The 15,159-nt window shown below is 36.1% G+C and overlaps 1 protein-coding gene across 3 annotated transcripts in view; it reads right to left on the bottom strand.

The window, feature by feature from the left end:
* Window positions 1–899: 899 nt before the first annotated feature.
* LOC146003795 (acyl-CoA Delta-9 desaturase-like) overlaps window positions 900–15,159 on the bottom strand; it is a 143,274-nt gene continuing 129,014 nt past the window's right edge. For all 3 annotated transcript variants that reach the window (XM_083142213.1, XM_083142212.1, XM_083142214.1), the window contains exons 4-6: window positions 13,475–13,680; window positions 8,731–8,916; window positions 900–5,772 (exon numbers count right to left, since the gene is read on the bottom strand). In XM_083142213.1, the coding sequence (XP_082998339.1) occupies window positions 5,454–5,772; window positions 8,731–8,916; window positions 13,475–13,680 (711 nt within the window). In that variant the 3' untranslated portion in view covers window positions 900–5,453. The remainder of the gene's footprint in view (window positions 5,773–8,730; window positions 8,917–13,474; window positions 13,681–15,159) is intronic.

The following is a 15,159-nucleotide window of genomic DNA, read 5'->3' as shown; positions in this document are numbered from 1 at the left end:
GTAGCAAAAAAAAATGAACCTATTGTAGAAAAATAGTCAACAGATATACATTGTTCAAAATTCTCAACTTTACAGATTGTCCATATAGCCCAAATTAGTTCAGGCACACTACATAAACCTAAATTTCATTTGAAGCAGCCTATAGTTCATGTTGATCTCAATGAATGTGTATGTAGTGGTAAAAGTAACTGCTCTTTCTCCAAAGGCATGCATGCATGCATGCATGGTTAAATTCAAAACTCAATTTCTTGCCTGTGGAATGGTGAAATGAAATGAAAACTTTCTTACTTCAAACCCGCTTACAAAGTTCACTAGCTCTCATGAAACTTATTTGATTTTATACTACCAAGTGATAGTTAAAACACGAAAATTAGGTAGAGAGATCAGAAAATCATTTCCTGATTTTCAGGATCCCAAATAGTTGAGACAACTTGACAACTCGGTAATACGAAAATAACCACTTCAGAGAGAAACACTATGAAAATTATGATTTTGTCAAAATCCTTTCTGGATTTCTTTTTTTGGGCATGCCCTCGATTTTCTCAATGTTTTGTTGCATATCATTTCATTCTATGACTATAAATATGCACAAAGTTTAACGATTCCACTATCAGAGGTACATGTTCTGAATATTCAACATTGCAGTATATTGGATTTCTTTGGTGGTGGAAAAATTATGTTAACGTTTAGGCTTGGCTGGACCTTAGTCTGACACCAGAGCAGCTGTTTTTTTTTTTAATTTTCCTCTCCTTTCAAAAACCGCTTTGATATTCCAAAACTTGGAAAATTACATTACTTAGAATTCCTTCTACAGCATTCACGTGAATCCTCTCAATGGTTTAATAGACTTACGTAGCCATGAAACTATCTAGACAACAGTAAACTCAAATCACACGAAGATTCAAATGAATACTGTAATGTAGTTTTCCAATTTTTGGAATATCAGAGCGGTTTTTGGAAGGGAGAGAAAAATTCGAAAATATCTGATGTCTGCCAAAAGTCTAGCCGAGCCTTAAGCTCCATACTCTGGATTATAATATTTTAGTGGTATAGATCAACAATGGATGACCTACAATCGCACTCATAGTCACGGGAAGTTTGAAAGATTACAATGCTGACTATTCAGAACATGCACACCAGGTGCTTGGCTTAGTGTCCCATCATGGAGGTGAATACATTATTTTAAAGCCTTGAAAAAGGTACAAGTGCACAACAATCTTACATATAACCACAAACAATAGGATTTATTATTTCTGCACCATTATCATCATTAAATGACAAAGTAACATAGATTCACCAATATATGCGTAGGGGAACACTCTAGTTAGCATACACGTTAGTACAAAACTTGTGCACACAAAAGAACAGCATGTTTTATAAAATAGTTTTTATATTATCAGATCATTCTTGGATTATGATACAAATAGTTATAAATTATACTCACAGACAACTCTTTATTGCATAGCACTCAAGAGTGTCAATGCATTCTTATTGGCAGTAAAGATAACATTTTATATTTACCTAAAATGCAGTATAATAAATTACAATTTTTTCTCAAAAAAAATTAAGAGCTCTTTTAAAGTGGGCATTTAACTTTCAACATAAACCTATCACACTTAAAAGCTAAACAGAACAGTAGCACAAAAGAAAATAATAACCACCATATTATATTGAAATTTGTCTCAACGTAAACATTTCTTTCTGTATACCTTGTATAAACTGGAAATGTATTTTGCAACAGAAACATTTAAATGTATTTAAAACTAACAATGTAAAGAGGATTCTTTTGAGGTAAGCACCAAGTTCCAATATTTTTTTTATTAAAGAAAGTGATAACAAATGTTTAAACATAAAACATTTTCTGCAAAATGTTAAGTGAAAAGTGTGTTTGTATTCATTGTAAGGATCATTTTCAGATACAAAATAAAGTTATGGCATAAGAGGGTGCAGGAGAGGTGGCTTCCCTGATCCACCAGTTTGCCCGCACATCCCAACACACAAGAAAAACTAAATAAATAAATGCTCTTTTAGCTTAAATATTCTAATTGTATACGATTCCTCCCCTCTGCTCACCCACTATTTTTTTTCTCTACAGCTAATTTGTGTTACAGAGGAACTTGGTTATTGCAATTATTATTACTTGTTTAGATTTTAAAAAAAAAAAATCTCAACTAGAAAAGGGGATGGAGAGGGTGAGTGGGAGTTACAGTTCAAGTCCTGATTGGAACGACACTTTACTTCAAAGAAAATTCTGATGGATCACTTTTCCTCTGACAACCACATGTCAAGTCCACATGGAGTCCAGTAAATCCTCCCCTCAAACCTTTCCCACCAATAGATTCAATTTTAGGAACTGATAGCTATTGTCAAGTCCACGTGGAGTAATTAGATGTTGCAAATTCACTTTCTTTAGAGATTTCTTAATGTGAAGTTGTGGTTGCATTATCTTTGCTAGGTTGTGTTACAATGTGGAGACCTTGAGAGTATAATGCCACGGTGAATGAATGGATGTCTAAAAGTAACACAACACTTCTCAGAAAAACGGTGCTGGCTAGGAATCAGATACCCATCCGGTTAGCTTCCTCTAGTTGTTGTGACCAAGATACTAACTGGCGTTCGAATCAGGACTCTTAACTTTACTGACCTCTGAGGATAATTCGAATACAGAATAAGAATTTGAACTTTAACTTGAGAAGAAAGCATTGAATGGTAGGAGTTAATATATTTTGCTTGCCATATTAGAAATATAAACCTTTAAGGAATTTTCCAAATCTGATTTTGAAACCTTAGGATTATAAAAAAAGCACTTACAGGCTAACAAGACTTTGAACCATGATGCAACAGATGAATTACATGTAAATTTGAGTTTGTTTTATTTTTTTTATATCAGCACAATTTACAGGCTCCAACAAGACAAGGCTTAACAAAAGGAATCTATTAGGGAAAACAAATCTAATAAGGCACCCTTATGCAAGTAGAATCTAAATATGTCTACATTAACATGTATAATATACTCAGTGATACTTAGCAATATTTTTTTCTGCAGAGAAATGGTTTAGTATGTTATGTAACTATTGTACCATACCATATGAAACTGGACCACCCTGTTGTGGTTTTATTCAGATGTTGCAGAGCACTTTATTGTCTGTCTTCAGCAACGGTTCTGATATGCAAAACCCACATTCAGCTGTAAATACATAGAGAATTCCTGAAGATAGACAGTATCTACAGCGGTGGTGCCAGAATTAATTATCTAGTGGTGCTGAGGGGGCTTTAGCCACTATATCAAATATCAATCAACATTTAGTACACATCTAGGATAATATGTACATGAAACTGAAGAATACAAATGACTTGCTTCACTTTTACTTGAGTTTACCACAACAACCATAAATAGAGCATAAAAGACCTAGCGTTAAATAATTTCCTGAGCAAAACCTGATGATATTTTGAAAGCAACTGAAATTTTTGTTACAATGTAATTTGGAGAAAAAGAGGAACAACAAGTAGGCTGAAAACAAAAGCCATTTCTTATCAACAATGTTTTAAAAAACTGTAGGCAATTATTGAAAACCACAAAACTGACCATGTGAATAATAAAAAAAAATCTTAACAACAATGCTGACAAAAAGACTAATTGGTGCTGATCTTTGTAGACATTGTTGCCAGTAAAGAAAAATAAATGCAGCTTCTCTTTCAGAGTAGGATTTACGGCTTGCCTGTTGTATAAATAATGGTGGTCACACTTCAGTACCTAATATCTGATGCTCAATGGGATAATATGACACTGCAGTGGTATTTTTGGTTGGAAATAGGTTTTGAAAAGGGGGCATGGAAGATGATTAAGGAGTGTGGAAGCACTTTTCTGGTGCTGACCCTCAGTTTCTGCAACATCTCAATAAAATTACAAAAGTGGTTAAGTCCAATTCCATACAGCACGAGTCATATCAAACCTGGGACCCCTTGATCACAAGGAAACAGCATTACCATTATTCCATTTGGGAGGCCCGCACCCATCAAGAATAACTATTGTATGCTTATCTTACTGTACCCTAAACTGGAAGATATGGCAAGACATGCTTATTGGAGAGAGAATATAAAGGCAGTTGAACTGTTTTACAAAAATTAATTCTCTTGGAACCACATGGAACTACATGCATAGACTCCAAATTTTTGAAATTTTTATGAGGATCTTTTCTGACAGCAGAGTCATGTTTATTTCAATATTCAACCACGTCACCACATAGTAATATGAACATATGGATGAAATAACTAATGTGATTGGTCACTACAGATAGGTTTCTTGCATGTGACAGCCAATACTGGACAGCACAAGAACACAAGCATAACCTAGATTATAATTGTAAATATTTTTGGCACTGTCATCTAGTAATGTATGTCAGTACAATAATTTTTATTCATTAAGTACTTAGATTTTGCTTGAACTTAAAACATGGTTGAAAATTAAGTACATGTAAATTGACAACCATTTTATAAAAATCTGGAATGCCATTTTGCTATCCCTGCTAAATCTATTTCCAAAACTTGTTTCCTATTAATTAATGAAATCTGAATTAATACATACAAATGCAGTACGACTGGTTCTGGAATATTTGTGTATTTTCACATGCGAGACATGTTAAAAAAGAACTATATAGAGACAAACTATATCAAATACTATTTCCAGATAAAGGAACTAAATTATTTGGTTCGTGTAAGGACAGTACACAATAATTATTTCTGCACACTCATTACAAAATATGTAAATGTATGAAAAAAGTACTTTCTTCTTACAAACTATAACATTCGTAAACCATAACGTGGCACTTTCATAAAAGCAAATGCTACAGAAGTAATTTTGGTGAACAAAAACACAACACTGGTATGATTTGATATAGTCACTTTTGAATACTACAGTGTTAATCTTACCACTGGTAACTAAGCATATATTGTACTATCAAGCATGTACATCTCATGGCTGTTTAAAAAAAGGAGAAAACTTGACTAATACACCCTATACCAAAAGAAAAAAAATACTATTAAAAAGATGAAGGTTTGCTCATTAATAATAAACTACCTTACATGTAAATTAAAGCCAATTATCTTGTGTATGCTGGCAACAACAAAAAATAAACAATAAACGAAACCAGATTTTCCAATTGGAACAAGTTTGAGAGTAAAATGTACACACTTTTGCCCACTATATCAAAATTAGCTAATCGAAGCATAAAAATCTCTTAGCCAAAATATTTAATATATTTAAATCTCACTATTCTATGCACCCAAATTAAGAATACAAAAATAGTCATTATATCAACTTAAAGCTATATCTTTCTCTTAAACTTTCAACAAAGGAAAAGAAATATCCAAAAAAAACAATTGATATCAAATGAACACGCACGCACACACAAGCATTTACACAAACAACCACCTTTTTCTCTGGTACAATTGCATCACTTATCTTTTTCAGATTCATTCTCTAACTCTTTCAAATCCTCCTCCTCCATATCCCTGTCTCCCCAACCCCATACTGCATGTGAACCGTCTCCCGACCTCTCCACCCTCCTCTTTATCATCTCGGGGGAGACAGATTTCAGATCGTATGCCCAGCCTATGCGAGCGAACAAATCGATGAATGCGGTCGTTAAGTTGAAGGTGTAGTCACCTAGTTCAGCTGTCTTGTAGTCCCATGGGAACACGTGGTGGTAGTTGTGCCACCCTTCGCCAAGGGCAGCTATCGAGACGCTCAAGCTCTCTACAGGGCTAATTGACCTGCAAAAAAAATTAATATTAATGACTCAAACTGGAGAACAAAAGCATATCAAGTTCATGCTGTGTTGCAGCGCAAGTTTATTTTTTTGTCTTATTTCATTGCAAATGTACAGGGTCCCGCAACTAAACCTGACAGTTTTTAATTACAAATAAAAACAAAACTCTTTCATACAACGAAGTCAATTTAATACATGTCTACATCTCAAAGCATTTTAGGAAAATAACATTAAGAGACAGTTTCACGAACTTTCTTGGCAAGGATAGTTCATTTTTTGAATGACTCCTCAAAACACACACCCGAACTCGATTGATGTTTTTGGGATTTCGAACCGTACGACGTGTTATTTTCATTGCTAATGCAGTCTCCTTGAAGTTCCTTACCCACAGTAAAATGGTATTCCGACTGGGAACATACAGATTATGGTGAATGTCATTACCTCGAGCACTGCCTCATGCTATGTAGTACAACACAGGGGTGCCCATCCCCCCTCCCCCCCAGGCCTATGATGCACTCCCCCTTTATGCCGAATTATTTACTCAATTTTTTTTTTTTTTTGGTCAGACAAAATTTGCGGAACAATATAATATAGACATATTAAGCAATGTATGCTTACTTTAAGTATTGTTTAAAATATAGACATTTACATGTATATTGTACATTACTTTGACATTAATTGAAATAACATTTGACATAAGTGATAATGTCTGATGTTACAAAGTTGTTGCAGCAAATTTATTGATAATTTCCTCTTTTTGAACCACTTTTAAAACATCGGACTCGCAGAGTGGAATTAATGTAGACAATAACCTCTCATCCGCCATGCACGAACTTAGTCTGTTTTTAATGATTCTTATGACACTCATTGTGCATTCTGCAGAGAATCGACAATAACCTCTCATCAGCCATGCACGAACTTAGTCTGTTTTTAATGATTCTTATGACACTCATTGTGCATTCTGCAGAGAATCTTGTAACTGGTATGGAGATTAGAATTTTATAAAATACCGGCAAATATAGAAAGGTCGAAAAGTGGACAATAACAACTGGTCAAGCAGACAGTTTGTCTGCTTGACTAACCTTGTATTAATAACAGGACGCTCCCTCAACCTTTTCCAAGCCGATTCTAAAGGCATAAGAGGTGTTTTTTTATTTCAACTCCATTGCTGCGATCACCCACGGGTAGGTAGAAAAGCTGTACTTCATAACCATAACTAAAAATCGATAAGTCAATCAAACTAAACAATCCCCCACATTTTTGTGTGGAGATAAACAAAATTTGTAACTAAACTATAAAATCTTGTCCCCCCCCCCAAAAAAAATTCCCATGATGCAGGCACCTCATGAATCTCCCCTGTGGGCACCCCTGGTACAACATGCTTTAAATTGACTTCGTTGCATGAAAGAGTTCAGTTTTTATTTGTAACTAAACCATCAGGTTTAGTTACTGGACCTTGTACAATATATAATTATTAAGTATTTTAAAATTCAAATGTGGATGTACAATATTCAATAACGTTTGCATTCTATGTCAAATTGTATAACATTTATGTGCTGGTCAACATTGATGTTGCCATGGTAACAGAAATAACAGTTGCGGAAGATGATGATAAAATGTTGCCCAGCAAAACGTGATTTGATGCATTTTCTTTCCTAGAAATATTAAGTAATTGCACATGTAGTTATACAATCAGCCTACAGAAGTTTAGCTTCAAATTAGCCAATTATTCAAAATAATTTTCAGTGTAAAAATTCATTTGAAGAATGTTATATACAGGGAACAGATTTATATGTAGTTAAAATGTGCTAAATATGTACATACATATTTAGTTATTTTCACCAAAATATGGAGTTGAATGTGGGCTTAAAATTGTAAAAATATTCCCTTTTTAACAATACAAGACAATACACAAGCTATGTAAAATACTGCACGCTTACATTGACATTAATAGTAAAACAACACAATGTTTTTTTTGTTTTGTTTTTTTCATTTTCGATTTCCAAAACAATGAACTACAAAATTTTGATGTAAGTGTTCAAACATGAAATTCCTTCTGCTGTCTCTTAAAATGGATTTATATTGACTAAAACTGCGCAAATGTAATAGTAGTATATTTCAAATTTGTCTTATTTGTAAGAAATTCACGTCACATGGAAACATATGGCTATTGTGTGAATATGGAGTACATGTTGAGAAATGTGGGTTCCGGCGTAGCCAAGTGGTTAACGCTCTTGTCTTTGATGCAAGCTTTCCCAGGTTTCATTCCGTTAGGAGCCGCCAAGACCCAGCATTGTGAGGACATCAGGAAGCTACTTGAAAGTTAGAAGTAGCGGGCTCCAGTCACGAAAACCAGAAAAACAGCAGCGATGGGATCAGATGCACTGACCATGCGTCACCCAATGAAAATCTACTCTGGAAGCCCTGGCTCTTTGAGGGCTGTGGCGCCATGGAGTTTTTAGTTAAGAAATGTTCTGAAATATGGAAATAATATGTAAAAATAACAAATATGTAAAATATGAGCCAAAACCTAATATATGGAAAAATATGGAAAATAAGAACTGAATTTTTCGAGTCTATATGCCATGATGCGGAAATATAATACAAAATATAACTGGTTTCAGCTTCATACATAAATATGTATTTACATATAAATCAGTTTCCTGGTTATATATAAAGCATCTTCCCTGACTCCAAAGCATTCCGGGATGCAATTGCAAGTGAATTAGTTGGGGGGATGCCATCTCTCCACTTCGAGCACTGATGTACTGTGTTTCTTTTCCTTTAGTGTGTGTGTGTGTGTGTGTGTGGTATTAGTGTTCTGTGGTGAAATGCAAAAACAAAGGATAACCCAGGGGCACAAATTTTAAAATCCCCTCCCCTCCTGTACCTACTGCAACACACTTGCATTCTGTGTACCATGACAGACATTACTCAGATAAAAAAATGCAAAGTAACTTACTTGTCATATGGTCTTTGGCCATACATGTGCGCAATGCTATTTACAAAAAATGCAATGTTTAAAGTGAAGCAGAATCTCCAGTTGAACATGACGAAGAAAGAATTCCACAAACTTTCTCCCCAGAAGTAGTAAGGAACAGCCACAGGAATGAAAACCACTAATATGAGAAACAATGGAATGTAGTATCTGGAAAAATAATGAATAAAAAATGACAGACATAAACAGTTATACTATTTCTTAAATCAAAGTTAATTTTACACTTTTTGCATTTATTTTGTGCTTTACAAATTAAAAATTGTGAATCAACTCTTCAGCAATCAAATTTTCCTGACCAGGCAACCAGATGGATATGTTGACCCATCCTTTCCTCTTGTACAAATATTTATTGTTAGCTTTTTTATCTTTCACTTGAGTTCTGTGTTTATTCAATATTTAGACCTATTACTGATATGTCACAGGGTAGTGACTGACCTGTATGTATATATCTTGCAAGACCTGTTTCCATGGGAATTATGACTGTGTTTTGTTTTTAGTTCTGGCTTTGTCTTTAGTTCTGGCTTTAGAGTTCTAAAATAGCAGTTAAACTGAATTGTAAAATGATGTTATTTCTTTGACTCCAATGGATTTATGCACATAAGTATTTATTTTGCTAAGTAAAATATACTTAATTTTCTTAGTGAAAACTGGACTGATTTTATCTGAGCAACGAAAGCACAGATATTACCCATACCCTGAGAGACATCAAGTGAATGCTGCAAGTCTTCATATGATCATTTGTATGTGTGTGTGTGTGTTTTAATTAAATAATGTTCTTTGGATGAAAGAACATGTCAATGTACAGTGGGGTGCACAAATTGTATATGACCATTTTCATTAATTTTTCTCTTGCATACTACAGTATATGTTTTTAAAGAGTGAATAATTGTGATCCGAGGGTAAGGTATATAGCAATTCGTTGGACACTTTCCTTTGGAAAGATGGGAACTATGTTTCTTTCTGTGTGGGCTACGTTTCTTCCCTCACCAGAAGGGACCAGGACGAAGGAATGCGAGAAGTTACAAATGAGCCCTGTATCCCTTCAACTGGACACCGTCCATCTCCACTGAACTAATTTCAAAACACGTGTGACAGAAACTGGAGGATCCAGAGAACGTCTAGCCGATTCTGTTCCCACGGTTTGGTCAAAACAATACTAGACAATGGGGTAGAAATTTCGGAGACAGACAGTCTGATCGGAATTTTAGAGGAATGAATGGACATATTATTCTAAGTATATTTTTCTTCATCTTGCATTAAATCGTCATAAAAATCAAAGTCTATTTGACAAACATGGGCTATTTCTGGATAACTTATGATCGCTTGCTTAATGTGAGTTTCTTCATCAGATAATCATTTGTAGCCTCCTTGTCTCAACTGTGTATGGATGAACCAATAAATCCTCTCTTACTGTATTTGGCATTTGATTGGCCACAACCACAGTCTTCTGCTGGTCAGACATGTCTGGCTGAATATTGTTAAGAAGATGAATTTGAGACCAGAAGTAACTCAGCATGTTTTTTCCGCTTTCCTTGTGGTAACGAGCGCTCATAACATTGGCCAGGAAAGTCTATTTCCACGAATTGGACTGATAAGTGGCAAGAAACATTGATTTGAATGTTTTATAATTGACAATGCTGTGCTTCACCTGAATGCACAAATTTTTTGCTACCCCCTGCAAAAGTAGTGGTATGTATCTTAAATACTCGGACTCAGGAACACCCAATAGCTCGAATGACTCTTCGAGGTCCTGCAAGAACTGGATGCAAGGTAATCCGTACACGCTGCCCTGTCCGCAAGGTGCATCAACAACAGACTTCTCATCGTCACTGAAAGCCACTTGTCCCCTTCTTAACGTGCAAAATCTGTTTCGTGTTTCCTCGCAGTGAACCCTTTGATTAGTTACCGCTCATAACTGTTGAACATCCCTGTTATTAATATTCTCATATTTATTACCCATACGATTCTTTCTACATCCACATGCTGACTTATGTGCAGTGTTGTTATCGAATTGAGGGTTCATTAGTGGAGAATCTTGTGGCTCATTTAGTTTTTCAATTTGATGTATTAACTGAAAACATTCGCGGATTCCCACATCTATTTGTTCAATTTCATTTGTAAGTTCCAATAAATGTTTACTTTGCTTACTTTGGCTTTCTTCCAAGATTGTTACTTTTGTTTGAATTTCCTCGTTGACAGGCCTCACAGTCGTTCACATATTTCCTGACATGCCTACATATTTCGTGACATGCCTTCTCATCCCCTTCCAATAATACGTCTTCATTATCCTCTTTAGTGAAAGCATCACATTGGATGTAAAACTTTTCATTCATGTTGGGATGATGCAGCATCACATTTGTAGCTATTACTTCCTTCATCCGGTTAAAACTGTTTTCTTCGATTTCACCCCATTTACCCCATCTTTTTAATAGATCGGTGAGTGGCTTGCATAACTCTGCGAAACACATCACGAACTTTCTCAGCCAGGAGAATGCTCTGATCACTTGTATCCGTTTCAGGTTTTTTGGCCTTGGGAGCTGCTCAATAGCACGTATTCTGTCAGGATGAATATGTATGCCCTCTTGGTCAATCAGGTGGACCAAATAATTCATCTGTTTTTTACAAAAAATGTTTTTCTCAGTTTCACTGTCATGTGAGTGTCACACAATTTATTAAACACAATGCGTAAATTCTGTAAGTGCTCCTGAAAAGTCTGTTCTAATACAAAGATCATCCACATAGATTATTACATGTTCTGAAAGGCTGTTACCTAAGCACTTTTGCATGGCTGCATTAAATGCTACCATCAACACTGAACTAATTTCAGAACACCTGTGGCAGAAACTGGAGGATCCAGAGAACGTCTAGGGAATGCTGTTCTCATGGTTTGGCCAAAACGACACCCGACGATTTCATTGGGCCATGGGGACACGTGATCAACTGAAAACCTACAGTTTTCTGGAAATAGTTGGAGGACAACAGTACCCGCAAAGATTTGTTACAGACAGTTGGAGAGAAAATGTTGAAGCCGTGATACGGTACAGAAGTGTGTTAAGACTCGCGTAATGATAAAAAGAGTTCGAACCCGGAACAGTGAGGTACCATGAAGTTGTACAAGTGTGTGTGGTAAAAGTGCCTGTTTGATTAAATTGGCAATTGGAGAAATGTATCGGTTTACATGTGACAAGTGTATCCTTTTTATGTACGTATGCTAGGTTTAGTTGTTCATTAATTAAATATGTTAAAAATCTATATTTGTTTCCCTCATGTACAAGAAGTAAAAATTAAGTATCTGATCATTGGTAAATGCAACGGGTAAGTAAGACCAGGTAACGTTAGGTCGAGCTCTTGGCTCATAAATTCCCCTAACTTCCCGGGCCAAATCCTGGAACTGACCATTAATACCCCTCCAAAACTGTTGTAGGTAAAAAAAAGTAAATTCAGTGCCACAATGATCATCAAATAGGGCTTTACAACAAAAATTTTGGGAATGTTAATGGTGTATGTGGATAAATCACTGCATAGGTGTAACTTGGCAAGGGCAAGGGAGGGGGGTGCTTGCCCCTCCAAAATTTTAAGAGTTTATTAAAATGTACAAGCAAAGTAATGAAGAGTAATATTTGTAATTTTGCAAACATTACAGTTATTTAGTAAAGAATCCTGGGTGCTATTTTTATGGGATGGAAAACTTTTCGGGTTTCTTCCCCCAAGGTAAGCCCCAGGTTTGATTCTACCCCCACAAAATTAGGCCCCAAGTCTGATTCTGCCCCCACAAAATCAGGCCCAAGTTTGGTTCTGCCCCCTCAAAATTAGGCCCAGTATAATTATGCCCCCTCAAAATTAAGCTGCTGTTTATGAATTTTCTTCCCCTCTCCAAGAAAGCCACTTTAATATTCCAAAATCTGAAAAATTACATGTGCTTAGAATTCCTTTTCGAGTATTCACGTGAATCTTCATATGGTTTGCTTTCGCTGTAATCTAGAATATTATCAGTAGTTTCATAGGCTTATGTAACCATGAAACTCAGGAGCGTATATTCCAGGCTATCTGTGAAGCCTGAAGCCTAGAAAGTAAAATACTGAAGAGAAATCTGTTAGAAACTGTGTGAATTAAGCTGATTTGAAAAAGAAGATAATTGCGATTCTGAAGTTGGCAACCTGAACTCTTAGGAGTTGGCAACCTGACTACTGTTGGGATGGCAACGTGGCTTCCTTGAATATGTGAAGAATGGGTCCAGTCTTCTCCCTTCCTCCATAGCCTAGGACCAGGTGTCATCGTGAGATTGCCCAGGTCTTAGACTCAGCATACGCCACTGATGAAACTATTAAGAATATCTAAACAACAGTGAAAGAAAACTACATGAAGATTCATGTGAATCCTCTAGAAGGATTTCTAACCATATGTAGTTTTCACATTTGGAATATCATAGCAGTTTTTTGAAAGGAGAGAAAAATTTGCAAAGAGCTGCCCTTGCATCGCCAAAGGTCTAGCAGAGCCCTAATCTTCAAGGGAGTCCTTGCCAAGGCTGAAAAACAAAAACTTAAATGTATCAATCTAGTGTTATTTTAACATAATTTAAATGTGTTAAGAGATCCTGGCTTACCCTGAAGAAAAATGTACATAATATAAAGAAAACATTACAAAATACTAGTTTTTTCACTACGAAATATAGTCTGGTACAAAGAAATGTTACAGTCTATACACCTACTTTCTCTGGAACATGATGATTGGGTCATCCTCGAGATCACTCATATCCACAGCCTCTCTCTTCTGGACCACATCTGGATGCGGGGTGAGGACGAGCCACCCGACGTGAGAGAAGAGGAAACCACGCTTTGCATTGTGGGGATCAGCATCTGTTTCGCTGTACTTGTGGTGTACCCTGTGGTCAAGAGCCCATGTATATACATCTCTCTGGAAATAAACACAAAGAAAGTTAGCATCTTCTTATGCGTGAAATACTATTATACAATCACTTATAAAATAGCTTGAGAATTGTCACTTATGTCTTCATGCTGTTTCACAATGATGTAGAGATGTTTTCAAATTTTTGACTACCTGAGCTTTAAATAGTCATCCTTGGCGTGCCCAAGGGATTGGTGGGTCTCATAACCTTCCCTTTGGCCCAGTACTCCTCAAAAAAAAAAACAACGTCAAAGGCAGGAAAAGATGGCAAAAATAAGGGGTGATGACCAAAAAAATATACATAACCCTCTTCCTTTCGAAAATCAATGGGCATGCCACTGACTGTGATCATCATTAGTCACTTCATTCTGAACCCTGGAGATGAGAGTTGGTCAGTAAACCTATGGATTCTCTTCTTCAAACCATAGTTCTCAACCAATCTTTTAGTTGGAACAGTAGAAATTAACGAGTCAACAGAGACAAGCTGCATAAAAACAATGAAGCTAAGATCAGTTAAATTGATTATTGGCAGGACCTTAGCCCCATTAACATAAGTTAAAAAATATATTTGTACAATTTGTTTGCAATGAAGAGGTAAAATGTAGACAGCAGATATTATTTTGGTCACAATGTGGTGAGGAATGAATTCACAGAACGTGAACAGCAGCTATTATATTTATTCATCTCCTTTATGAGTCAAAGTTTAAGTAACGGCAAGTATTTACAAGATTATCTAGACTTTAGAAAGTGCTTTCATAGGGGAGTTTCTTCATCTGTACCTTTGCTGCCCCTGTTGCGGCCTCCCGTTTATAGACAGAAACTGACTTTCACGTCATTATCCACATTCCTTATGGAGAGTGTAGTAAGGGATGATGCCATTAGCAGCCAATTAACACTTCAAGATATGTTTTAGAAGAGATAGAAAAAATTGTATATGTATGATATTTTTAAATTTTATATCAACTTAATGACCCCCCCCCCCCCAACACACACACATACTTTACCTTCATTTGATACTGTTAAATTTTTGAAAATTGCTTTACAACCCCCCCCCCTAATAACCCATAAGCCCCTGGAGATAAATTCTAGCTACAGGCCTGATCGTTGGCAAGAAAGTGCCTAATAATTGATTATTGAGTTGGGTGTTTTAAGTCCACTTTATACACAGCAAGGCTAATTGGGACTGGACCTACAGTTTAAGGTGGGATCCGAACCACTGTGTGCCTCTACCGGGTATCTAACCTGAGACCCCTTGATTACAGGAAAAGTGCCTATAATAACTTACTGTTTGTAAATGTAGAACAAGGGAAACGTGTGTTCATAGCACCAGTGCTCAAAGTGGAATTTCCTAGGTGGGGGAGGGGTACTCTGTTACTTTTTGAATTTGGATATAGGTGGGGCAGTGCTTACAGTGGTTTCAGTCAATAGCCGGAACGCCAACCACAAATGAATAGAAGTGAATAGTGAGTAGTAGTACTACTACTACTA

This window comes from Lepisma saccharinum, chromosome 20 (genome assembly GCF_977018435.1).
Source record: "Lepisma saccharinum chromosome 20, izLepSacc3.1, whole genome shotgun sequence".
NCBI classification, from domain to species: domain Eukaryota; kingdom Metazoa; phylum Arthropoda; class Insecta; order Zygentoma; family Lepismatidae; genus Lepisma; species Lepisma saccharinum.
Note: the sequence above shows the minus strand (reverse complement) of the source record. Positions and strands in the feature narration are given on the sequence as shown.